Genomic DNA, 23,923 nt, shown 5'->3' with positions numbered 1-23,923 from the left:
CGCCAGACACTGCCACGTCATCACAAGACGGACTCTCCTTCCCACTCCTCATACGCAAAATTTGCACGAGGCTCAATGGCAAGAGTATGCCAGTAAGAAGCATTGGAGCACATTAACTCGACGACAAGGGCTGTTGGCGTACTGGACCAGGCATTATTCTGCTATCTGCTGTATGAAACTCCGCACCAAAATGTCCTTCGTAGGACGTCGTGCTGGACCCGATAGAGTAAATGCAGTAGGCAAATGCTCATTCTAGTACGCGGTGCATCGGTCAATGCATATTCCTCTAGCGCTCGCTGGTGAGATCGATAGTAGTGATCTTGTCGCGTACAATGCCATGCTTGAAGAAGGTCACAATGCGTCTCGGCTGAAGACGCGATTTGCCGACCAGTGACACTGCGTTCAAAAGTATGTGTGGGGTCTGCACGCCAGGCATACCTCATCCCAGAGCAATCAGGTTGGCGACTTGAGAGCCATCGTGCCGACGAGAGTGGCTATAAAGCACTAAAGATGGCGCGGCGCCATATTTAAGCTGGGGCGACGAATCAATCGGCACGGATTGGTCAAAATGATATCCATTTCGCGGCGTCCATCGATGCCATTGGCTATGGCGCAATAAGGCAGGGCGACTCGATTGATTGGCCAAAATTACGACTGGCCTTGCTTATCCAAAGACAGTCGAGATTTCCCTTTAGCAAGCATGAGCGACTACACTGATGACAAGGCGCCCGAGTTCCTCTTCCCCGACTCGGTCAAGGGCTGGTTCCTCTCCATGTCCAACGCCATGATCGCGGGCAACGTGACCGAGATGGGCCGTCTCTACGACAAGGAGTTTGCGACCTTGACGGCCAACTACTTTAAGCAGTCGCCGTGGCCCGAGCCGGACGTCGTCGGCCCGCTCGTGTACGACGACGCGGTCTTCATGACGCTCTACACGCAGATCTACTACCGCCACATGTTCTCGAAGCTCCAGCCCACGATCGAGTTCAAGCAGGCGAGCTGGGACAACTACTGCGCGATCTTTGATGGCATCCTCGACGCGTCGCTCGAGCTCGAAGCGCTGCCGTCGCAGTGGCTCTTTGACATTGTCGGCGAGTTTGTGTACCAGTACCAGTCGTTCTGCCAGTACCGCGCCAAGGCCAACGCCGCCGCCGATCTCAAGAGCTCCATGTGGAACACCAAAGCCGTGCTCTCGTACCTCCAGCGCCTTGTCGCGATCTCCAACATCAAGGCCGTCCTCGCCGACCCGTCGCTCCCGTATGTCATATATGCCTTGGTTGCTGCGATGGCTCATAGATATAGCGTAGGGTCCCGAACGAGTCGGTCAAGGAGCTCGGCTACTTTGCGCTCATCTGCCTCTCGCGCGCCCATGTCCTCTTTGGCGACTACTTTACGGCGCTCGCGATCCTCAAGCCGATCGACTTCTCCAAGCGCGACCAGCTCCACCAGAAGAGCTACAGCTGCAACGTGTCGGTCTATTACCACATGGGCTTTGCCCAGCTCATGCTCGGTGACGTGGCCGCGTCAATCAAGTCGTTTGCCAAGATCATCCTCCAGGTCCACCGCAACCGGTCGTACTACTCCAAGTTTGCCGACTACGACCAAGTCAACAAGCTCACGGAGAAGGCCCTCGCCTTGCTCATGCTCGCCGCGCACCTCTGCCCTGGCTTTACTGTCGAAGACCAGATCCATGCGCTCTTGCGCGAGAAGCTCGCTGACAAGCAGGCCGCCATCCAAAAGGGGTAGGGTTCTTATTGTGCGTGGTATCCATGGTCGCTGACGGACGGACTAGGGACCTTACCGTGCTTGCGGACGTATTTTCGTTCTCGGCGCCCAAGTTTATCCTGCCGGGCGTGACGGCCGAGTCGGAGGATGTCTCGAAGGAGGCGACTGCGCTCCAGCTCAAGCTCTTTTTGGCGCTGGTCGAGCGCCACGCGGCGCTGCCGTCGCTTCGCTCGTACGTCAAGCTGTACCGGTCGCTCGACGTGGCCAAGCTTGCGCGCTTCCGCGGCGTCTCGGAGGCGTCGGTCCTCGCCGAGATCATGGCGTTCAAGCTCCACGCCGAGTCGCTCCAGTCGGACGTGCACTTTTACGTGGCCGACGGCCTCGTCAAGGTCGACGAACAGAAGCGCGAGCAGCGCACCGGTCAGTACTTTATGACGCAGATCGCCAAGTTGCAGCGGGTCGTGGACTCGTGCGCGACGAGCGACTAGAGTTGTTTTATAGTAGAGGTTATCTCCTAATTCCTTTTTTTCGCACCGTTAATCGTACAATGTAACGTTTGGCCTGCACTTTTCTGCTGTGGACTGCATTTACAGTATGAAACTATTGCATGTGGAACACGACAAGGCATCTCACGTTATTAACTGTCGACCGACATATCTCCCGTCGGAAGACGCGGTGGTTTGGGCGCTCTTCACACCTTGATACTGACGGCTCGTGCTCTCTCGTGCCTTGCCGATGAATCTCAAACTTCAAAATCAATGACAAAGTCCACAAGCTGTCGTTCGAATTCGGTTTCGTGGACCCTTGCCCTACCTGCACGATAGCCCAACGACAAACTTTGCGTGTCCTTCTCCGAGTGACACCATCGATGTGTGATGCTGTGGTATTGATAGTCTTAATATACTAGTACATGGCAACCTGACAAAAGAAAATCGGGTCACCGAAGGGCCGCGTCGCCGTACTGTTGGCGAATGAGACCTTCGAGTTTGACGCGAGCGCCTCTCAGGACGCTCTCCGTGTACGCGTTCATGCGCGTGTGGTGCGTCGAGCGCAACTTTGGCGTCGCCGGAAACGACTGCGGACTCACCATCCCCGGCCGCTTCATTTCCCAAATGTCGATGCGGACAACGACGTCAAATGCATTGGTCGGCACGTCGTGGTGCATGAGCAGCCGCATGTACTTGAGGACGCGGGCCGGAACGATCGACTGGCCCTCCATGTACGAGAGCACGTACGTCGTTGCGCTCAGTGTCGACGGCTCGGCATGCGGCGACGGGTGCGACAAGTGCCGTGGCGTCGTCAACGGCGTTTGGGACCCGCCGCTCCACAAGCCCATGCTGGCCAAGGTCCACCGGAGCTTGGCTTCCATGTCATTGAGCTTCTTGGGAAAAAAGCCGGGCGTGCTATGATGCGTGCAGTGCAAACCGCGGTGGTCCCCGACTTGCTTGCAGTGGTGGCACATGTGCTCCGCCGTCGCGTGGGAAGTGGCGGCGCAGAAATCACATGGCGCCCGCGCGCTCGGGCAGTCGGTCGATCGGTGGTCGCCGACTTGCTTGCAGAGCCGGCACACGTGCATGTAGGTGTCGTGGGACGCTGTCTTTTCGCAAAAGTTGCAGTACGGCGCCCGATGGAACCACGACGAGGCCTGCGTAAACGCCTTTGTCGGCGCGGCCGGCAGGAGGCACGTGAGGTGCTGCCCGCGCGCGTGGCAGTGGAAGCAGAGGTGGTCGGCGCTGCTGTGCGCAGACGGCTCGCGCGTCGCCATGGATGCACAGAATGAGCAAAAGCGGTCGCGGACCTTGGGGCACGCCTCGCTCTTGTGCGCGTCCATCGCATGGCAGTGGTGGCAAATGTGATTCGAGGTCGTGTGCGTCGTGTACTTAGCGCAGTGCTCGCAGTAGTAGAGCCAGTCGTCGAGCGGGAATGGCTCGACCGACCGCTCCTTGAGCTTGAGGAGCACCTTGCGCACCATGCCCCCGGACGTCGTGTCCAGTGACTCCATTGCGTCGACGAGCCGGGATGCATGGAGGAACCCGGGCGGCGTCGGCTTGAGCGGCGGCGGCGGCGGCGACGGCAGCGGCAGGTCGCAGCACTCGTACATGCTGCGCGGTGAGAAGCAGTAGAAAGTGATAAGCGGCGTCACACTCTCGTCCACGTCCGGCCCGTCCATCTCTTCCTGGCTTGTAAATTGAACCTTCACTCTGAGTGCAAAACCGAGTGGAATGTAGGTGCGAGCGGCGCTGGGATTGGCTGAAACCGCGGCCGAGGCTGCCTCTTGGTCCGGGCTAAACGCACGCCACCGTCGCCCCTTTGACGAAACACCGTTTTCTCAACCACTTGCGGTGAACGCGGTGACGGCACCGCTCGCGGCTGCATGACGCGGTCGCCCGATCACTCTTGATGACGATCTGGAGAGTTCATGTAGCGTCTTCCTCGCGTCGACAGGCCAACAACCCAGCGTGTGTCAACGCGACTACAGAGTCGTTTCACGTCGCCGAATTCGTTGCGCAACCACAGTGTGGCTTGCTCCGCGCACGTGCCCAGGAAGAACAAGATTGTAGTCGAGGAAAAGCCAGCGTTGCTTTGATGCAGATCGACTGGTGCATGCGGTACGCTGCGACTGATAACGTTGGCGCGTTGCCCAGTCGACCGGCATTTGAGCACTAGCAAGAGGGCTTGCAATTGAGAGCTGAACACTGATGCTGCGGTACAGCTCTATAGTTGAAGGCTATCGTGGTATGATGCGTGCAAGCGGGAAGAGCACTGTTGATTCCCTCCGACGACGGACGTGTCCTGTTGGCCAAGTGCAAGGTGGGTGTTTTTAGACGCCGAGTGTTGACGAAACTGGATCTCTTCGTCGCAAATGGCGCTTGTGACGAAATGGGCTTGAAGCATCGTGAGAGATCTGATTGGGAGCTCCACGCGTTCACGGTGCGCTTGATTCTTGTCCGAAGCAAAGATGTGCTCGTCGATCTCTGCATAGAAATGACGTGTCGACGGGTGACTGCATTGGGCAACGCCATGTTGCCTGTCGCCAAGCATCCATATCCTACCCTACAGCCTCAACGCAGGCGGATCCATTGTGTATGTTTGTGGTACGAAGAGCGGGCGGCAGAAAAGACATGGGCGCTGGCTTTCCTGGTCTTCGTTTGTGTGTGACGCCATTTCTCGGATCTGGTTCGACCCAGGATGCAATTACAAACGCCACCCCACTCTACGCGGTGTGCTCGCTACCTCACTCAATCCCGAGCCCCGACCAAGCGCCCTTAGCTTGACGTCCCGGTCAAACCTCACGAGCGCATTAGGATGTCCACCATCTTCACTATAGAATTGCATGTTAATAACTCGTTTCAACAACAAACACCACCCACTCTAGCGATCCTAGCAGCGTACTTTGACTGTAATTTGCGGGGTACACATGCAAGAGCAAATGAAGTTGGGTTTTGGCGCAGGCTTCGCTTCCATGTTGCTGGTTGCTGGTTGTGGCCTTGCTGCTACGTTGCGCAGACGAGACCGAACGAGCTCCAAGCCTTACTCTTATCCCTGTGGGTTTAATACTAGAGTATACAAAATAGAAAGCTCGTCAAGGAATCGCAATATTTCGCGGTTTTCGTCGGTTTGCTACTTTTTCTTGCCCTTCTTCTTGCCCTTTTTCTTTTTGCCTTCGCCCTTCTCGCTGCGATTGAGCTTCTTGAAGATCTCGGGCGGCAGTGACGGGTCCACTTCAAAGGCCTTGATGCGTCCGTCGTCCTAAGGTCTCTCAGCGGCGATTATTCGAGTCGTATCGCGACCAACCTGTTCCATTAACGGCAAGAGAATCTCGGCGCCCTCGACGTCAATCAAGTTGAACGAGAAATAGATATTGGTGAGCGTCTTGCAGTGCTCAATTGCGTCCTTGAACGCTGTGAGCGCCTCGGGGTCCTACCACATGACAATATTGTACACAAATAAAAGAATATATAATGTCATGCCTTGCGGATCGCATTGTCCGAGAGATTGAGCTTCGTGAGCGACCGCGCGCGCTTGAGGCCCAGCGAGAGGTTCAAGAGGCCTTCGTCGCCGATCGTGTTGCCCTGGAGGCTCAGCGAGTGGAGTGCACTCTTGGCCATGCTCACGAGCTGCGCCAAGACGACCGCACCCTCTTTCGTAATGCTGCAAAACTCCAAGTGGAGTTGCTAGAAATCATAAGTACAATAGGACAACATGACAAGAATACCTTGAGTGTCGTATTGGTAAAGAGGCCTTGACAGAGCTCATAGACACCAGCGTCGCCAATGCCATTGTTGCAGTTGAGCTTGAGCGTTTGAAGCGGCGACTTTTTATTCGAGTAGAGCGCGTCCGAGAGCATCTTGCAGCTAGTATTTGTCGTGTGAGCTCCCCCCACGGCAGGTGAAATTGTTGAAATACCCCTCGACGCCAATGTTGCAGTCCATGAGCTCAACGTACACGACGTTCACAAGGCCATTGCCTTCACAGAGGATCGATGCCTAGGCCAAGAGTACAGTGACGACCGTAGGTTTGCACGGAAAGCGTACGATGGCCGACGCGCCTTCGTCCCCAATCGGATTATTCCAAATACGGATCGTCGAGAGATGCATGTACGCCGCTGTGATGCTGTGGGGCACAGCGCCGTACAGAGCGTGTCAAGGACGCTCCAATGATCTCCATCATACATGTACTTTGAGATAGAATGCAGAGTTGGCAAAGGATATCAGAACAGCACAGGCCATGGCGCGGACACCGCCGCTGCCGAGCGGTCCAAACTCATCGTCCACAATGAGCTACGTATCGTTGAGCATGGTCGTGTAAAGGCCGCGTACCTGCGTCAAGTGCTCTTCGGCTTCGTCGCCCTTGCCTTTGAGCGCGTCCGACATGGACGGGTTCACAGGCACGCCAATCGACCGGCACATCTTGACGTAGTTGGCCACGAGCATCGGCCGCGTCACGCCATTGTCGCTCGGCTCTGGCTCCTTCTTCTTGCTCTTGGCTTTCGGGCCCATCCTACCTTCTCCGCGAACGAGACGCTGCCACGCAAGTGCAATCTATCAATAGATCATCCGGATACCATCTTTCGGTAGCGTATCCGGACAGAAACTCCTGCTGCGCTTCCACGCATGTCCTTTGGTGGTCGAGGTTGCTCCGTAAGCTCTAAATGCCAAGTGGCTCGTCAACGCTCTCGAGCACAGAGCTCTGGAGCTCCTGGTCCCGCTTTGAGCTCCTGCCAGCGTCGTGGCAATCAGATCTGGATCCGCGTGGCGGTTATGCATCCGGATATGAATTCCGGATGTGTTATCCGGACGCGAGCCGTTGACCCCAGGATTTGGCCGTTTCGGGCGGCGAGGCATTTTCGCGAACGCCATTTGCAGAATCGCACGATGCCGGTAAGACGACACGCGGCATAAAACGTCTCGGGTTAAAGTCCTCGCTGTAGTTTACCGCTTCCGATGGGACCGAGTTCGAAGACCGCGACGAGTGGCGCAAGTACGAGTTCGCGACCAACTTTACCTTCAAGGCCAAGAAGGACGAGACCTTGATGAAGCTGCCGGGGCAGATCGCCGGGTACGACGAGGTCGCCATCGCCGCTGGCATCATGTAGCATGGGCGTAGGCAACCGTTTGACATTGCGGATCTCGAAGGCTGCCAAGTGCTCTTGCTCGACCATTGCGACCAAGTGCAGATCGACAACCTCGTCAACTGCCGCGTCTTTATCGGTGCGCGACATGGCCTTAGGACGACGATTCTGACGCGATATGACATGCCTAGGCCCGTCGTCCGAGTCGGTGTTTGTGCGCAACTGCACCAACTGCGTCTTTACCGTGGCCTGGTACGCACTGATGAGCCGACTTCTCGCTCATGCAAAATCGCGATAGCAAGCAGCTCCGGACACGCGACTGCTCGCAGTGCCATCTTTTTTTGTACTCGCTCACGGACCCGATCATCGAGACGTCGACGCAAATGGTGTTTGCGCCCTTCAACGGCGCGTACCACGGCCTCCGGAGCCACTTTGCCTCGGCGAACCTCGAGCCCGAGAACAACCATTGGGCCAACGTGTACGACTTCAACGACCCGGACAAGACGGGCGAGAACTGGCGCCTCGTCCAAGACGCGGTCGAGCCGTGGGTCATTCCGCTCGAGCAGCTCGTGGCCGACGCGGAGGCGTTTGGGCCATGCGAGAACCCCGTGCCTGCGAACGCAACACCGATTACGCATGCCGAGGACCCGTCGCTGCAGTCGTTCTCGATCGACACCTCCCAGGTAGATGTCACTGGTACGGGCGATGCTCATGGTCGTCCTGTGTAGCAAGATGCGCAAGCGCACATTGAAGCTGTCGCCGAATCGACGCAACACGACGAGAGCGTCGACGGGTTCGTGCCGTCGTCGGACGACAGTGCGCAGTTTTACGACGAAGCGCCGTCGCCGCCGAGCAGCACATTTAACGACCCGCCGCCCGCGCCGATCGAGTCGCAGCCCGTGCCTGTCGAAGGCTACTCGAGTAAGCCCGGCGCGTACTCGTCACAGCCCAAGGCGGCCGCGTACACTTCGCAGCCCAAAGCGGCTGCCTACACGTCGCAGCCCAAGGCCGAAGGGTACACGTCGCAGCCCAAGGCCGAAGCATACTCGTCGCAGCCCAAGGCCGAAGCATACTCGTCGCAGCCCAAGGACGGCGGGTTCACCTCGATGCCCGACCCGCAGCAGAACTGGCCGATGCTGGATGAATTTGAGCAAAAGCAGGCGGCCGAGGTCGAAGAGAAGCGCGTGAAGGAAGAGGCGCTCATCAAGGAAGTCCGCGCCAAGGCCGAAGAGGTACTCCTCATGCTACATTCGTCACGACGACGCTGACAATGACTAGGATCTCGACAAGTACTATGGCGACCGTACCGACAAGCTCGCCCACCGCGCCGCGACCAACCGGTTAGCGTCCTACGAATGCAGCTGGTCTTCGAATCCAAACCGTAGAGAGCACGAAGAGCAGAAGAAGCAAACGCAAGCCGCGCTCGCGGCCGCGTCGTCCGAGCAACCGTGGAACCGTGTGACGGACCTCGTCGATATGTCGGCGCCGGCCAAGATCAAGACGGACGCCGAAAAGTACTCTATCAACTTGATACGATGCGATCTGATGTGGGTGGCAGGAAAAAGAAGGACGACGTCGATCTCCTTGACACGACGCGCATGCGCAGCCTCCTCGTGCAGCTCAAGAACACGGGCGGCCCCGAGACGATCCGCGCCCAAGGCTAGCGGAATGCAATACTTAGTACTATTACATGACGACTCCATTAAGCGACTAACTTAAAGGCTGGCTAAATAAACATGCTCGGGCGACGGGCAGGTGGCGACGTAAGCTGGACAAACACCAGCTCGTTGGGACTCGCCCCATACGACGCAATCGAGTGGCCTCTCGTGGGCGTGAACGCGCGGTGCGTAAAGATTGCTGTAAGGCCTCGCGGGTCGGGCGACGTCCCGTGGTGGTCAGTGCTGCCGTCTCTGGCGCTACGCCAACGTCGTCGAAGCGCCACCAGTTGCCAAAGAAGAGTGCTGACAACGACACTGCCAACGGCCCCGAGCAAGGTGGCGTGCGCGGTCGCGGTCGTCTCAGGCGCCAAGACCATGCTGGCGCGTAAGCCAAGGCAGCCGAGCTGTGCGAGCTTGGCGGCGACCGCGCAGCGCATGCTCACGCGCGTAGCATAGGGCGATACGGCGACCAACAGGACGACGTACGTGGCAAGGATCGCGCTCAGCAGCGCCACTTGCAGCACGAGAACGTTGGGCCCAGAGAGACTGAGACTCGCGCCAAGAAGGACGTGCGTCATCGCATCGATCGCTGGAAACCATGTGGCGTCGGCGAGGTAGGGCGCGTGGAAGCTTCGAAATATCGAGGGGCACCGAAGGTGCATGTGCTCGACGGCGACCGCGACAAGTAGCACGAGGCAGGTGGCCATGGCCGCCATGGCAGCAACGATGAGCATCTGCCCCGAGCGACCGTCTTGGAGGATCGAGAGGCAAACCACGACGCTCGGCAAGAGTAAAAGGTGCAGCGCCAGAAAGAACGTCCCGACGAGCCGGAGCGCGACCGCCCGGCAGCGCTCGGGCAGCGTCGGCGTGACGGCCATGTTGACGTGGCCGCAGGGCGAGAGGTACAGCGCTGTGGCTACGAGTAATGCCGTCAGAAGCGGCGCGAGAAGACAGGCGACGTTCAACGCCACGCTTGGGCCGATCGTCGCGGTCGCGTACCCATGACGCGCCGCCAAGCCGAGCCAGCCGCTCGTGCCTGCAATCGATGGCGCCGACGACGACGACGCTGGTAGTAGCAAGAAGACCCAGACAAACCCGTCGAGGTTCGAACGATCGGCGAGAGGTGGGCCAAGCGTCGCGAGGCCGGCGGTCAGCTGCAAGAACGAGACAAAGAGGGGCAGCTCCCACGCGGTGACGTGGCGACAACTCTGGTGGGAAAGTGCATGCATCATGTGGCGCAGCGCTAGGAGCACGAGAGCCGCCACCGCCGTCCACTGCAGTCCGCAGTCGAGCCACCGGCTCACCTCGGGCTCCATAGCGATCTTCTCGTAAAGTACGCGACAAAAGCGTCCAAGCGCCTGGCTACAAAGGCTAGGACGGCACCTGTCCACGTGCGCACCCGCTGAAATGGAACATATTGTCTATTCGTCTGCCGACACTACTGTCTACAGTCCATATCGCAGAGGACACGACACATGATGCTGGGTTTGGTCGCTCTGGCAGCAGAGCCATGCGAGTGTACGTCGTTTGAGTCTGAGTGATGGTCTTTAGCAGTCATTGACGTGAAAGTGGGCACAACGCGACTGCACAGCTCGCTGCGTGCGATGGAGCCGTTGACGTACGAGAAGTATGTGGACGCTGAGGCGCGCTGGCCGTCGACGGGCCGCGTGGTGCTGGCGCACCAAACGTCGTCGCACGTCGTCGTGTACCAGGCGTACAATGCCAAGCTCGCGGCCGCGATCGTCGCCGCGCAGTGCCTGCACGCACCGAGCGTGGTCGCCGCCGGCTACAGCCTCCAGCGCATGACGTGGATCAAACCCAACTTTCTCTGGATGATGTTTCGGTCGAAGTGGGCAACAGCGATCAACCAAGAGGGCATTCTCGCCCTGTACGTCCAGCGCGATGCCTTCAACCAGCTGATCACGGACGGCGTGCTCAGCACATGCGAGGACGGCGCGGTCACGCGGGACGAGTGGACGCAGCGCATTCTCAACTCCAACATTCGCTTGCAGTGGGACCCCGACCACGTGCCCGACGGCAGCCGCCACCTCGGCCGCCGCGCGCTTCAGATTGGCCTTCGCGGCGACGCACTTCTCGCGTTCTCCTCGTCGATGGTCGACGGCATCGTGGACGTGACTGACTTTGTCGCGGCGCAGCGACCTTACGTGGCAGCCCGACAGCTCGATGCGCTTCTCGTGCCTCATGAAGACGTGTTTGCGTGGAACCCTCTGGAGCCCGCCACGTCATTGCCACACCATTAATAGAAGAGAACATTTCGAAGGACTTGGACTTGGAATCGTGTGATGAGTTTAGCTGGGAGCGACGCTATTATAGTTCTGGGAGGATTCTGCTTCTGCCTTCCATCATTCACGGTGCACAGAGGCCGGCCGAGCTTGCTGTCGATCGTTGATATGGCCAGCACCGGTTGAGGTTCGCGAGAATAATATGAAATGTTTCGGTGATGGAAGTCGGATTTTTGAAATAGGCTCTCGCTGTGTGGTAGACAATATGTGCATAGTATGGGAAGGGACCACGAGCTGCGTCTATGAGGCTGCGGTGTCGTTCCCACTTGACCGCAGCGACCCTTCTCTTGCGGTTTTGTGTATTTTATATTGAAAACAAAGTATGCAAGGTGACCGGATATTTTAATTTTCAATGACCAATCACAAACCGGGTGGCGTTGGAAACGCACTTACGCGACCTTTACCTTGGTTTTTGTATGGCAACCATGGTTGGGTGCTACCCGAAGTTCGAAGTTCCAAAAGCCACGGATTTCGGCCAATCGCCGTGCGCTCGAAGCAAGACAGATAACGAGAGTTCATTTTTGGGTGTTCGCGCGACCAGCGGCGCCGGACCCGTCGACGGACCGACTGAGGATGCAGATGATGGCCAAGAAGGACGCCGACGTCACTACCTACGAGAGCCTCGACACGGACGATGAGGAAGACCACGACCGCCTCCTGCGCAAGCAGCGTACGCTAGCCCATCTGCCCATCCTGATCCTCGACGTGGCTGTGGGATAGACGAAGCGAATGGCGGCGTGGGCCTTGGCCTTGACGAAGCCAAGCTGGGCGCGCCGTCGCCGGTCCGCCGAGGCTTTGTGCGCATCTACTTTGAGAGCGACAACTTTACGTCCTCAACCGTGCTCCGCGTCGAAGAGCAGACGCTCGTGCGCGACGTACTCTTCCGCACCCACCTCGTCGCCTCATGCTTATGGTATTTAGGTCCGCCAAACCATGGCCACCAAGCTCCACGTCTCGCGCAAGCAGCTTGAGTACTATGCGATTCTCATGGTCTTTGCCAGCGGCAAGGGTCCGAATTCACCTCTTGAAATGGCTGCCACTGACCACATTGTTGCGCAGGCTCGTCCATGTCGGCGCGGACGCTGCAGGATGAAGAGTCCATCTTGCAGGCCCAAGAGCAATTCCATGCCGAACGACAGTCGCTGCCCGAGATTTCGCTCGATCACATGGGGCCCGTGCGCGTCAAGCCCCGTCACCGCGCCCGCCAAACGCTCAAATTTGTCTTCAAGGTACGACACTGGCAACGAATATACGAATCGAAAGTGATATTTTGCGATAGGACACGCGCGCCAAGCCCATCGACTTGGACGCAGACTTGGAGCCGCGTACAAGCAACACCAACTCGCAAGACACTGTGTTTGCGTTTCCCCAAAAGCTCGGCCAGGTACGACGACGACGATGGCGCGTCACAAACGCAATCTGGAATGTGGCCTTAGGGGATGCGATCTGGCACGCTCAAGAAGGCGAGTCTCAAGGACGCCAATGTCTGGCGTACGCGCTGGTTTGTCCTCAAGGTACCTCATTTCCACTTTGAAAATTCGTGTTTCGATTCGACATATTTGCGTGTAGGAAGACAAGCTGTTTTATTGCAAATCGGAGATGAACCAACGCGATATCACTGCGATTCCGCTCCTGAATTCGTGCATTGTCAAGGCTGACGTGGTATGCATTCGCCATGGTTGATGGAACGATGACCAATGTTGCCTTGTGTAGCAAATCCCGCACTGTTTTGAGCTCCATACGTCGCGTCGCGTCTACCGCGTACACGCATTTTGTAGGATTTTTCAACGTACAATTTGTCACCTGTAGCTGTGCGCCGGCAGCGACGACCTCATGGTGGCGTGGATCCATGCACTTCACCGGGAAATCCGGCTCTGCAGTGAGAACCAAGCGCTCTCCAAGGCCGAGATCATCATTGTCGACGAGGTACACGCTGTCCATATAATGAAGGACAATATTCAACAACATCTAGACGGTCACGACGTGCGAGCTGCAGAATACCGCGACGCCGTTTGCCGTCACGGGGATATTAAGCAACCCTGTCCTTCGCAAGCTCTTTCGCGACTACATTGTCCAGCACGTCGCGGCCAAGACCGTCCTCCTCGACACGTGGACCGAGTGCGAGGCGTTTCGCCATAATGGCATTACGCGGTATCAGCACCACATTAATCCGTCGGTGACCAACCCGACGCTGCGTTCGACGGCGCGGGACGAGTGGGAGCACGTCAAGACCATTTTGCTCCAGTATTTGCCGGTTCGGTTTTGCGAAAACAATATTGTACAATTATTTCAACATTGAAATAGGCGTCGCAAAAGGCCGGCGCCGAGCTCAGCGATGTCGACATGGACGTGTGCCGGACGGCGTTCCATGAGAGTCAAAAGAATCGCCGGTTGAGTATTGCGATGGACACGGAAGCCAACAATTTGCTCGAGAATTACCCGTCGCCCCACCTTTTTTACCGCGTGCAGCACGACGTGCTCCGCGCGCTGGAAGAAGGACCGTTCCGGCATTTCATTGCGGGCAAAGGCTACATGATGATTGTGGACCGCATGATCCGGCGGTAGACATATTTTCACTCAATTCATGTCGTGGAAAATTCGAGCTTTGTGTGTGTTCTGTGGGGATATAAGCGTTTGCACAAGAAATGTCGCGTCGGCAGAACACTCCACAGAGCTGGCTCCAATTCCTCTGCAGCTGCGACAGCGATGGCGACGCGATCCATTGTGCATCGGTGACGTCGCAGCAAAAGGCACCCTCTACAGTATTTTCCTTGGGCTGTCGTGCCATCGAGGTGGACTCGACCACGACCCGTACGTCGATGCGGCGTGACATCTACGATGCTCGGTGTAGCGATGGCATCGATCGCTATAGAGATAGTCGTCAGCACCGCGGTCGCGTTGGCCATCCAGCACACTGCATTTTGCGTGGACCCTACCCCTCTTCCCGCCCCGAGCAACCTGAAGAGTGACGCCACCCATTTGACCACAACAAATAAGTGTCTGAATCCGACTCGTCGCCTTTGCTGCATCACACATGAAGGCCATGCAACGCTGCTCGATTCGACGTGCGCTACGTCGTCGACGTTTGCGCGCGATCCACTGTCTCCACATGCGTCTCGGCGAGAAGCAATGAGAGTCGCTTGGAGCCCGGCGATGTTGACGTGGGGCGCAACGGACGACAGAATTTCTCCATGTGCCCCGACGTGCCCCGGTGGAAGCGGTGGAAGTACGTGCGCGAGCACGCGTACACCATGCCGTACCCCACGCACTGGGTCGCGCGGACGCAAATGACGCGGCTCGTGTCCAAGAGCAGCTCGTTGCGGTAGTCGTAGCCCCAGATCAAGGCCTCTTGCGCCGACGCCGCCACCGGTGGCGGTCGATAGAGATATCCAATCATCCAGTCGTCTTGGTCGCTGTCGCGCACGAGGGCTTCAAGGTGCAAATACCGCCGCAGTTTAAAGGTTGATTCTTGGTTGGCGCCACCGAGCTGCCCACAGTCGGTACACGTGAGCTGGATCTCGGGGGCGAACGTCGGGTATGCAGTTGTAAAGATGATGGCGTCGGCGTCTTTGGAGAGAATGCTTAGCGACGGGTAGCGTCGACAGCGCGCGGTCGGGCGCAGCAGCTACATTATTTACGTTCCACGGAGTGATTTTTTTGTAAGAGCAATAAGTACCATGCTATGACAAGCTGTACACGGCGCTTGGTGTCCCCGAAAGAGAGGTGGAAACAAGAGGGAGAGGTCTTCGACGCGGTCGCCTGTCCCGAGCCAAATGAGCTGTTTGTTGGTCTGACTTTGTCGGTCTTTGGCGGCTTCCCGGCCGTGGACATCGGTGGCATGCCTAGTCAAATTGTAAATTGAGTCGACGAAATATACGTCGAAATAGCCACTGGTAGAGTTCGCGCTTGGTCCGATATTCCTTGTCACAGTGTGGACACTTGAAGTAGCCGGTTTTACCTACACGGCAATATTGGTCTGAACGCTCTAGACCGATGTACGTACTCAGCATAAACGTATAGTTGTCGTCGCGCCACGGACTCTCGGGGGGCCAGTGTTTGACCATGTACTAGAAAAGGGAAAGTCTATAGAAGCGCTAATGCACACGCTATTGCTTGTACCTGATCCACGAGCGGATCGCCGGCAACGAGGCGCACCTTGTTGGCGTGGACGTGTTGGTGGCTCTTGGCCCCTTCGCTGGTGCTATAATAGCACCACTTTACACACAGCGTCATAGTAGGGAGAAGGGTCGTACGAGAAGCAGCGACCGCACGCGGGATGGCTGCAGACAAACGTTCGAATGTTTCGGGTCGTCACCTTGAGAATCGTATCGAGCGCCGGTTGTCGTGGCAAGGACTATCCAGTATCCAGTATCCAACTATCCAACAACTCAACACGCAACGATACCTTGAGATGGTACACGAGCTTGTGAATATCGGCGAGCGAGAGGGTGTCGGGCGTCATCTCAGCGTCGTCTTTGGAGCAGGGCGGCGTCGTCGTCGATTCTATAAAATATGACAATATCGTACATCGTCGAGCACGATCTCGCATACCGTGGTGGAAGAGAATGTGCATATCATCAACGGACGTTTGAAGCGAGACGTGTGACGTCGGCGGCGTCATCTACCCAAAAATATCGATACAAAGCTAACAATATGCAACGCGCAAACCTTGGGGCGCGGCGGGGCGCCATTCGCGCTCGGATCGGACGGGTATCCGAGCTGTTCCAGTCGGAGTTTCAGCGCCGCCGCGACGGCCGGCAGCGGTTCAATGAACCCCTGAAGGACAATATTGTCCTGCATACAATGTAGTCGACAACAGACGTACATCGAGGCCCGAGGGGGACGGAAGAAAGCTCGGGTCCGTGTTGACGCCTTCCTTGATGTCGTGAACGAGCCGAAGCCAGTAGCGCGAGAGCAAGTCGTGATGGCAAAACACATAGTTGATAAACGCGGCGTCGTCAGCAAGCAAATCGGTTTGCTGATGCCGCAGCGTCACCACAAGCTCGTGGTAGGCGGCAGCGCGGGATCGTGCTTGGTCGGGAACCTGCAGCAAGGCCTTGTCGCCAACGACCACCGGTCGGGTCACGTCGATGGCTTGTACTGCCGCGAGCGCCGCGGCAGCTTGCTCCACCAAGCGTGGAGGCGCCGGTTTGGGCGGTTGAAAGGGAATCGAGAGCCGTTGGATCGCCACGTTCTTCTCTTCGGTAATTGCGATTCCTCGCAGCGATTTTAGCCCCTACCCTTGGTGTAGACTCGCACGTAGCGCAGGGTTAAACTGTACCGGAAGGTAGTCGATGTCGACGGTGCCGCATGCCGGGTGCTGCTTTCGGATGCGACCGGCGTGCGACGTCACTTGCATTTGTCGCTTCCGCCCCATGCGCACTTGCACAAGCGTACCGACCGGGTAGAGGGCCATGTCGATCATAAGCCCCTTGGACAACGCGTGAAAGCTCGTGGGGGGCTGCGCCGTGAGCCGCAGCTCACTAATACCACCTCGCTTGTCTACAACCTCTGTCGGGCCGCGGTCACTTGGCATCGGTGGCTTGCATGTGATGGGCGGCACAGCTTCGCAGCGCTCACCGTGCATGTCCCGATACAGGTCGTCAATGTCCTTGTACGCATGTCCAAAGGGACTCGTTGGCCCCGTACAGATCTTGCGCATATGATGGTCCTTGGACGTGTGGTAGCTAGCACTCGGTAGCTTGTGTTTGAGATGCGCGTGGTCTAAAGTACGCAAAACAATGAAAAAGGCGTCAGTAGGACAGTATCGATGCGCGTGCCATCAGTGAGTGTCGGATCGATCCACAACCAGCGCTTTTCCATGGCCACCCAAGCAGCGTTGGCGCGAAGTCGGCCACAAAGACCACGATAGAGTCGCTGCAGTGTCCGAGTGGCAAGATCGTACCGCGCGCGTCGGGCCGGTACCTACCCCTCGTGTGTGATACCCTACCCCTACTTGATAGAAAACGCACCGAGTACGACGCGTTGGTCTGCGGCAGCACGCGGTCGTGTCGGTAGAGCACGCCGCTTTTTGGATTGGTAAATGCAACGTGGAAGCAAATTCCGGGGTCCCCCGCCCAGAGCGTCCGACTAAGGGACCCTCGCGTTCTGGCTTGAATGCACTGCGCAGCGCGATAGCGTCGCTGGAGCAATTTTCGGCGCAGGTACAGCTTCCACGCGCGCTGGATCGTGATGGCCGCCATAAACGCCTGAAATTTGGCTTGCGCTTGCAGTTTGGCATGGGCGCGGCGGGCTCGCCAGTTGCGCATGGCCCGCGCCAAGACGCGGGCAGCGCGCCATCGACGAAAGAGGTAGATGGCCAGCGTGTCGTCGGCTGAGAGGTCGCCCCTAGTCGCCAAGCATGACTCGATTCAACCGAGTCCAAGTAGAAAAAGCGTGTACGAGAGACATCGGCGGAGATCGACGCGCGCCCGGAGCGTCGCGATGGCTTTGTGCACCGCGATTGTGACACCAATTACCCAGTAGAGGCGCGAGAGAGCGCGCAGATGCTTGGCCCGCCGACGACCGAGGTACCCCCGCACGAGGCGCTGTAGGCAGTGCGTGCCGACGAGGAAGAGGCGTCGGTAGTGCTCGACGTGCCGCTGTGCTTGTCGCCGGCGCCAGAGTGTCTGTAGGAAAATGCAGGCCGCGACGCGCTTCTTTGCACTAGACAATGTATAGTGTGGAGGAAAATGGACAGATTGTCTTATGAGATCGTACGCCAGTGCCATCTTGAGAGCGTGAACGCGGCGGCGGGCGCGGTTGCCACGAAAGACGCGCTGCAGGGCTATCGCGACACGCGGCCCTTTGCGAAGAAAGTTGACTTGCCACCATAACGTTTGAACGGGTTCGGGAATCAATTGTTGAAACAAAGATCGCCGGCCGTTCAAAAGGGTGGGGGCCGCGGCTCGCTGGGGGGGTGGTCGCGTTCGGGGGGCCAGCGGGTGTTTCTTGTCGTGTCGATCGAGGTCGTTGGTGTTGATGACATTCGGACACGCAAAGAGCGAGGTGTAGGCAACGTCCATCTCGCGATCTTCGAGTGCCAACCTAGTTGACGATAAGAATCAAAACGAGAAAACGAGAAAAATTTGTAGAGAAATATGCACAACGTACGTGCTCAAGTGGGCTTCGAAGTGATTCTTGCACAGACCGTGCTGGTTAAAGAGAACGAGGTCCGGACACGTGCCCCGCCGCTGTGTGTTGGAAAAGACACACACGGGCGCATGGTACCCACAGTGGGGTAAATACGTGAGGTACACGGGGTGCTGCAGCACCGTGTGTGTGCAAATAAACGGCTTGAGCGAGCTCTGGCCCGGAAGAAATCCTTGCCACGTGCAGAGTGACGTGGCACTGTACACGACGCCTATCGCTTTCGTGGCTGCATTCGCGGCGTTGGCCGACTGGTCGACGACGGTCTGCGCGTCGGTGATGCGGACGCCGGGCAGTCGGAGAATATCGATAACAACCGGCGTCTGTTGCAGCTTGGGTTGCCCGGCATGCGCTATCGCATAGCAAGGAAGACATAGCGCCATGTCGTTGGGCACTGTGATTTTGGCCGGGGGGGCGTTGTGCGTGGGGGCGCGGCAGGTCGGGGCGTGCCACGGACATCGACGCCCCGCGAGCTCAGGTTCATTGCGAAGGACGTTGGAGCAAACGTAGAGTTTGCCCTTGTGCAAAAGACTAGATACAACACATAATGACAGGTACGTTGACAAGACGAATCCCGTACCTCCAGCTGCAGACTTTGGGGGGTGGCGGGGGTGGCGGCTTGGGTTTGCTCGATGGCGACGCCGCGGCCAAGAACGCGTCCATCTCCTTTCCAATGTGCACCAAGCTAGCAACTTCGATCGCGACCTTGGACGGGTCGATCTTGTGCTGCGGCAGCAGATACGGCGAGTCCCCCGACCGCCATTGCCAACCGCCGTTGGCTTGCGCGAGGGTCTTGCGCTTGTTCCAGTTGGCCAGCGCCGATGCTTTCTCCTCGGAAGTCTCAATGTCGCCATGGGCATTCAGAACATCCTGGAGCAGCCGCTTGCCTTTGGTCTTGGCCTTGGCGGCGGCGACCGCCGTAGCCATTGCGGTTACACTTCAAGGTGGCAGTTGCCGCAACGAGATGACAGCTGTGTTGGACTTTTGCAGCGCCACTGACTCTAGACTGCCAACTCGAGACAACTCGCTGGGACAGCACAAGTCGGGAGGTAATCCGAGGACAGATTGGTTGGTTGCTACACACTGGTTGCTACACTATTAATACTCCAGGAGCTACTCCAAGTCGCCCATTGTACAACTCATCCTGTCTCTCGATCGTGTGCTTCTATGTGGCATATGCCGATTGTAGCATCCGGATGAATCATTATCCGGCGTCAAAAAAGGTGCAAACTCAAAATGGTGGAGGCCGTGCTCTCTCGCGCCGAGAGGCGACAGCACAAGAAGAAGGCCAAGCTCACGTCTTCGTCGTCTGCCATTGCACCGACGCCGCCATCAACCACTGCTCCTGCTGCAGCCGACGCCTCGTCCACGAAGAAGAAGCCGTCACGCCGGGCCAAGAAGCGCAAGCGTCCGACAGGTCCGTCGTCGGCGCCTATCACGTCGCTGGATGCGGTTGCGGCCGGGCGCATTAGCGTCACCAAGCAGTGGATCTCACCGCGCCTCGTCGAGCGATTGCGTGCGGATGCGACTGCGCTGCGCGCGGCCGGCGCCTTTACCAAGAGCACCATTGGCGGGCGCGTCGGCGAGAGCCAAAAGGTCAAGCGGTCCAAGCGCCTCTCCGAGTGCTGCGGTCTCTTTGACGACGCAGCCAATGTGCCCCGCGACGTCGGCGACGTCGGTGCGCGCGACTGCGTCATGGACCTCATCTCGGACCTCCATGCCACGCTCCACACAAACGTAGCGCCGCTCGGCGACGAGATGGAGCTGCAGTACCTCTACTACCCCGGCGACGACGAAGGCTTTTACAGCAAGCACATTGACCAGCAAGAGCGCATTCCTGGCAAGCCCAACCGCGTCGTCTCGATGGTGCTCTACCTCAACGCGCCCGACTGGGAAACGTCGCGCGACGGTGGCAACTTGTGCGCGTACCCATCCGGCGCGCCGCCCGTCAACGTGGACCCGATCGGCGGCACACTCGTGGTGTTTCACAGCGAAAAGCTCATTCACGAGGCTCGTCCGACCAAGCGCGACCGCTGGGCACTCGTCGGCTGGTTCATGGAGGCGCCAACGAAGCGCCACAAAGTTTAACTCGATCAGAGTGTTGTCGGACAGATTCCTCGGTGCTCTTCTGTCGCTATCACCTTGCTACTCTCTTGGATTCTGGAGCAGCGTCACGTTTACACCACAACGCACTGGAACTGGACGCGACACATTGGGCAAAGCATTTCGATACCGTGGGAGGCTGCCACGCCTGCTCCATTCACCCTGCGTTGGGTTGCCCAGCGAACGCTTCTCACCTGGTCGTGGGCGGATGCCACAAAGGCATTCCTCCGTGTGCGCAAGGAAGAACCCCATTTGACGGCAACGCTGCAGCTGCGATGGAAGACATCGGATGCCGTAGCGATCTCTGACTTTGCCCAAGTACCCGAATAGCATTGGCGGCTGCGTTGCGAGTACGAAGTACCTGAAGTGGTGAGTGCCGAGCCCTCCGTTGATCTTGACATTCGGTCACCCACTGCGAGTCTCACCGGGTCGACGCATTGGTGTTTGTATGCAAATGCTTGACGTTATTCGAGGTGGGGTTTAGGATGATGACTATCCGAATCGGTGCTATCCAATTCCGACAGCATATCAAGCTTGCAGTCTTCCCACTGATCTTGCTCGTCGCCGAGGAGCGCAAGGCGCCGCTTCAAGTGCAGATGCGTGAGCGCACAGACGACACAGAGCAGTGCAAGCACGCTGTGGACAACATCGGGAAAGTGGTGCATGCCGAGGCCACCGACGCCAAGATTGCTTTTGTCGCAACCAACATATGTCATGCGAGTGTACAATTTCGCTTGAAGCCGATAGATCTTTATTGATTGTAGAACAAAAATACATTAATTCATAGCACGCTTTGACGGGAGGCGCTCGACCATCATGATCTGCCAGCTCTTCCACTGGGTGCGTTCGCCTTCGACGAGCATGTTCAGGCGCGACGTATCTAAATAGACGTACACGAGCGCTACGTACAGCAACAGCGCCACCCATTGGAGCACCGGAGGCAACCCATCGAAGCAGTAGGCAATGCCCATGAAACCGGCACCGGAAACGAGGTGGGTCGTCGGTGCTGCAACCCCCAGCAACGCAAGGTCGTGCTTGGTAACAATGCGATCGAGCTCTGCAATCGTCGTCGGCTGGTCGAGGTTGGTGTAGGCAGACACATCGATGGCCTTGGGTGCGTAGAGCCAGCGAGGTGCGCGGTCGACCCACTGGGACGCATACAAAACGACGGTGCCCGTGCAGCCAAGAGCAACTTGCAGCGGCGACGTCATCTCTCGAATGGCGATCGTCCGGCAAATATTCGTTGTGGGAGGTTGACAACCGACCGGCATGTACTGTCGCCAGAGAGATACAGCGTACGCTGTACAATTTGGATACAGTAAAGAAGTCAACTCGTACCGTACGTTGTCGGACAAGGCCGCGTACATTATTGTTGACACCCCATTTTCCCTCTCAAGTGCGAGTACGATGGACAACAACACGAACGTGCTCGCGCAAACCCAAGTCGTTGTCTTTGGTGGAGCGTGCACCGTGTTGCTAGTCGCCGTGTGTCTGACCACGCGCTGGTTCAAAGTAGTACCCGCAAGAGCCTTCGCGACCAACAGCGAAAGCGACGAGACGGTGGTCGAAGCCGCCATTTTGCACGGCTGGCTACGTTCGTTTCACCACCTCGATCTCTACGGCCGTCACATTTACTGCACGAGCTTTGCTATCATCTTTGCAGTCGTCGCATCGTCGTCCGCGACGCCATGGGTGCCCTACGTGAGCATGGGCGTATACCCAGTCGTTGCTGTCCACGCGTGGAAGGTTCTCGCGCACGCGCTCGGCCGCGACGCAGCTCAAAACGAGATTCAACACTGGGAAAAAGTCCGCAACGCACTCCGTGTACGTTAAGCTAAATACGATCTCGAAAGACTTCAATTTGTTGTATGCATTTTGTCTGGAGTTTCGTTTCAACCTACTCTGTATTGCGAGGTATTAGTTGGTCAAGAGAAAACAAACCACACGCAAAGTCGACTCGTCGCATTACTCGTCCGGGTGCGCCTTGTATGCAAGACGATCGACCATGCGTTCGCGCCAGTCCTTCCACTGACGCTGCTCGTTCTGCAGTAGCAGCTCACTGCGCACCATCGCAATATACTTGCACGCGCAGTAGAGAAAGACCACCACCACGCACGGAACCGAAGCGTCGGGCACGTCGTACTCGAGAGATAAGAGGCAGGCCAGGAGACCAAGTAATGGGCCAAGAGGCGACAATGGCGCCTTGGCGCGAATGAGCGCGTCATCGTGCGCCTCGGCAACCTCGTCAATCTCCTTCTTAGTTGTCAAGGCTGCGTGGGCGGCCGTCTCGATACGCTTGGGCGAGAAGAGACAGCGCGGCGCGCGATCGAGCCAAAGCGCAGCATACACAACAGCGGCAGTAGCGCCACGCATGACGATTCGCACAGACATGGCGAGTGGCGTCTTTATTGGAAATTTCGTTCTTGAGGATTCCTTCACAATCGATCAGCACAAAGGTGACACACGATGGAGGAACTGCGTGTCCGTGCGCCACGTCATATTATGTTTCAGAGGTTTTACACACGCCGGATGTGGCACCACCTATTTGCAAACACAATCGGCACGGCATGGACACGTTTTTTGGGGTCGCAAGCCCTGTCATGTTCATGGTCAATACGGCCGCGGTGCTGAGTCTCGCCTTACTGCCCGCTCGATGGTGGCCACGCAGCGGCGCCATTGATAGCAGCGGCGCGGACGATATTGTCATCGCCGAGAAGATCAAGCGGCTTTGGCGACCGTATTTTGACCACTCGGACGGCGTATTTCGACACATACAGAGCTCTTTAATCGCTGCGTCCGTCGCGAGCTACGCCCCGGAGCTGACGACCCCGTGGCTGCGCTACCTGTGCTTCAGCCTCGTCGTCGTTGCGATCGCGCATGCCTGTTGCGTCGTGGCACACACAGTCGGTCAAATGAAAGCTCAAGGTCAGCGCGAGCAGTGGGAGGCTCTTCGGGACGAGCGTGGCCGTCAAAAGGCTGGTAGCTACAAGCGCCGGTCGCAGTCCAATTCGGCTCCCTAAGAAAATGTGACGTCATTCTATATCTTCACCAGACAGTGTTTGACGCCCATTCTTAGCAAAGTAAGCAAAGCACAAAGAAGTTTGCGGGGTTCTTCTCCACGCTCGTGGATGTCGCAGTGACCAGTCTTGTGTGTTGATGCTTGGGAGTTTTTCAATGCACAAGATATATCGAATAGGCTAGTAGAATTAGATGCTGGACACAGTAGTTGCACGACACCGCGCGAGCAATGTAGCTTGCCAGTCTTCCCACTGCTCCGTCTCGGCGTCAATGTAGAGTCGCTCGCGTTTCTCGTTCAAGTACGGGTACGCACACACGCAAGCGAGAAGAACGAGCACCGGCATAAGCATATCGGGGCAAATCAAGCCCCCGAAACTCGAGGCAAAAAGACCAAT

At 57.5% G+C, this 23,923-nt stretch overlaps 12 protein-coding genes across 12 annotated transcripts; 6 read left to right on the top strand and 6 right to left on the bottom strand.

Moving 5' to 3' along the window:
- The first annotated feature begins 652 nt into the window (after nucleotides 1-652).
- On the top strand, nucleotides 653-2,299 carry SDRG_03919 (hypothetical protein). The gene is made up of 3 exons (XM_008609566.1): nucleotides 653-1,257; nucleotides 1,308-1,742; nucleotides 1,793-2,299. Exons 1-3 carry the CDS (start codon nucleotides 701-703, stop codon nucleotides 2,211-2,213), a joined length of 1,413 nt encoding a protein of 470 aa, XP_008607788.1. The 5' UTR covers nucleotides 653-700; the 3' UTR covers nucleotides 2,214-2,299.
- Nucleotides 2,300-2,577: 278 nt separating this feature from the next.
- On the bottom strand, nucleotides 2,578-3,970 carry SDRG_03918 (hypothetical protein). Its single transcript, XM_008609565.1, has one exon. It carries the CDS (start codon nucleotides 3,893-3,895, stop codon nucleotides 2,663-2,665), a length of 1,233 nt encoding a protein of 410 aa, XP_008607787.1. The 5' UTR covers nucleotides 3,896-3,970; the 3' UTR covers nucleotides 2,578-2,662.
- A 1,272-nt stretch (nucleotides 3,971-5,242) lies between these two features.
- On the bottom strand, nucleotides 5,243-6,863 carry SDRG_03917 (hypothetical protein). Its single transcript, XM_008609564.1, has 9 exons — nucleotides 6,815-6,863; nucleotides 6,546-6,767; nucleotides 6,438-6,506; nucleotides 6,261-6,356; nucleotides 6,133-6,212; nucleotides 5,942-6,080; nucleotides 5,697-5,900; nucleotides 5,521-5,646; nucleotides 5,243-5,475 (listed from the first exon to the last, which is right to left on the bottom strand). Exons 1-9 carry the CDS (start codon nucleotides 6,839-6,841, stop codon nucleotides 5,347-5,349), a joined length of 1,092 nt encoding a protein of 363 aa, XP_008607786.1. The 5' UTR covers nucleotides 6,842-6,863; the 3' UTR covers nucleotides 5,243-5,346.
- A 237-nt stretch (nucleotides 6,864-7,100) lies between these two features.
- Nucleotides 7,101-8,961, top strand: SDRG_03916 (hypothetical protein; the record flags this gene model as incomplete). Its single annotated transcript, XM_008609563.1, has 10 exons — nucleotides 7,101-7,106; nucleotides 7,157-7,284; nucleotides 7,333-7,436; nucleotides 7,489-7,549; nucleotides 7,596-7,980; nucleotides 8,026-8,304; nucleotides 8,359-8,529; nucleotides 8,576-8,637; nucleotides 8,683-8,811; nucleotides 8,856-8,961. 10 exons carry the CDS (start codon nucleotides 7,101-7,103, stop codon nucleotides 8,959-8,961), a joined length of 1,431 nt encoding a protein of 476 aa, XP_008607785.1.
- A 17-nt stretch (nucleotides 8,962-8,978) lies between these two features.
- Nucleotides 8,979-10,271, bottom strand: SDRG_03915 (hypothetical protein; the record flags this gene model as incomplete). Its single annotated transcript, XM_008609562.1, has 1 exon — nucleotides 8,979-10,271. The coding sequence occupies one exon, from the start codon at nucleotides 10,269-10,271 to the stop codon at nucleotides 9,024-9,026; it is 1,248 nt and encodes a 415-aa protein (XP_008607784.1). The 3' UTR covers nucleotides 8,979-9,023.
- Nucleotides 10,272-10,502: 231 nt separating this feature from the next.
- Nucleotides 10,503-11,294, top strand: SDRG_03914 (hypothetical protein). Its single transcript, XM_008609561.1, has one exon. It carries the CDS (start codon nucleotides 10,560-10,562, stop codon nucleotides 11,214-11,216), a length of 657 nt encoding a protein of 218 aa, XP_008607783.1. The 5' UTR covers nucleotides 10,503-10,559; the 3' UTR covers nucleotides 11,217-11,294.
- A 485-nt stretch (nucleotides 11,295-11,779) lies between these two features.
- SDRG_03913 (hypothetical protein) lies at nucleotides 11,780-13,860 on the top strand. The gene is made up of 11 exons (XM_008609560.1): nucleotides 11,780-11,928; nucleotides 11,979-12,133; nucleotides 12,180-12,267; nucleotides 12,318-12,487; nucleotides 12,538-12,642; nucleotides 12,695-12,772; nucleotides 12,828-12,920; nucleotides 12,972-13,019; nucleotides 13,068-13,184; nucleotides 13,231-13,512; nucleotides 13,563-13,860. Exons 1-11 carry the CDS (start codon nucleotides 11,832-11,834, stop codon nucleotides 13,821-13,823), a joined length of 1,494 nt encoding a protein of 497 aa, XP_008607782.1. The 5' UTR covers nucleotides 11,780-11,831; the 3' UTR covers nucleotides 13,824-13,860.
- A 468-nt stretch (nucleotides 13,861-14,328) lies between these two features.
- On the bottom strand, nucleotides 14,329-19,357 carry SDRG_03912 (hypothetical protein; the record flags this gene model as incomplete). The annotated part of the gene is made up of 17 exons (XM_008609559.1): nucleotides 18,988-19,357; nucleotides 18,372-18,938; nucleotides 17,979-18,305; nucleotides 17,668-17,924; nucleotides 17,231-17,592; nucleotides 17,164-17,183; nucleotides 16,540-16,945; nucleotides 16,084-16,494; nucleotides 15,927-16,034; nucleotides 15,810-15,879; nucleotides 15,664-15,761; nucleotides 15,512-15,612; nucleotides 15,378-15,459; nucleotides 15,262-15,325; nucleotides 15,150-15,216; nucleotides 14,935-15,100; nucleotides 14,329-14,883 (listed from the first exon to the last, which is right to left on the bottom strand). Exons 1-17 carry the CDS (start codon nucleotides 19,332-19,334, stop codon nucleotides 14,329-14,331), a joined length of 4,008 nt encoding a protein of 1,335 aa, XP_008607781.1. The 5' UTR covers nucleotides 19,335-19,357.
- Nucleotides 19,358-19,626: 269 nt separating this feature from the next.
- Nucleotides 19,627-20,563, top strand: SDRG_03911 (hypothetical protein). The gene has a single exon (XM_008609558.1). It carries the CDS (start codon nucleotides 19,644-19,646, stop codon nucleotides 20,493-20,495), a length of 852 nt encoding a protein of 283 aa, XP_008607780.1. The 5' UTR covers nucleotides 19,627-19,643; the 3' UTR covers nucleotides 20,496-20,563.
- Nucleotides 20,564-21,238: 675 nt separating this feature from the next.
- Nucleotides 21,239-21,744, bottom strand: SDRG_03910 (hypothetical protein). Its single transcript, XM_008609557.1, has one exon. It carries the CDS (start codon nucleotides 21,719-21,721, stop codon nucleotides 21,287-21,289), a length of 435 nt encoding a protein of 144 aa, XP_008607779.1. The 5' UTR covers nucleotides 21,722-21,744; the 3' UTR covers nucleotides 21,239-21,286.
- A 148-nt stretch (nucleotides 21,745-21,892) lies between these two features.
- SDRG_03909 (hypothetical protein) lies at nucleotides 21,893-22,383 on the top strand. Its single transcript, XM_008609556.1, has one exon. It carries the CDS (start codon nucleotides 21,918-21,920, stop codon nucleotides 22,341-22,343), a length of 426 nt encoding a protein of 141 aa, XP_008607778.1. The 5' UTR covers nucleotides 21,893-21,917; the 3' UTR covers nucleotides 22,344-22,383.
- Nucleotides 22,245-22,936, bottom strand: SDRG_03908 (hypothetical protein). Its single transcript, XM_008609555.1, has one exon. The coding sequence runs from the start codon at nucleotides 22,899-22,901 to the stop codon at nucleotides 22,476-22,478; it is 426 nt and encodes a 141-aa protein (XP_008607777.1). The 5' UTR covers nucleotides 22,902-22,936; the 3' UTR covers nucleotides 22,245-22,475.
- Nucleotides 22,937-23,923: the final 987 nt, after the last annotated feature.

Source organism: Saprolegnia diclina (assembly GCF_000281045.1).
Source record: "Saprolegnia diclina VS20 unplaced genomic scaffold supercont1.9, whole genome shotgun sequence".
Lineage (NCBI taxonomy): Eukaryota > Oomycota > Saprolegniomycetes > Saprolegniales > Saprolegniaceae > Saprolegnia > Saprolegnia diclina.
The sequence above is the reverse complement of the archived record's forward strand: the minus strand, read 5'-3'. Positions and strand labels throughout refer to the sequence as shown.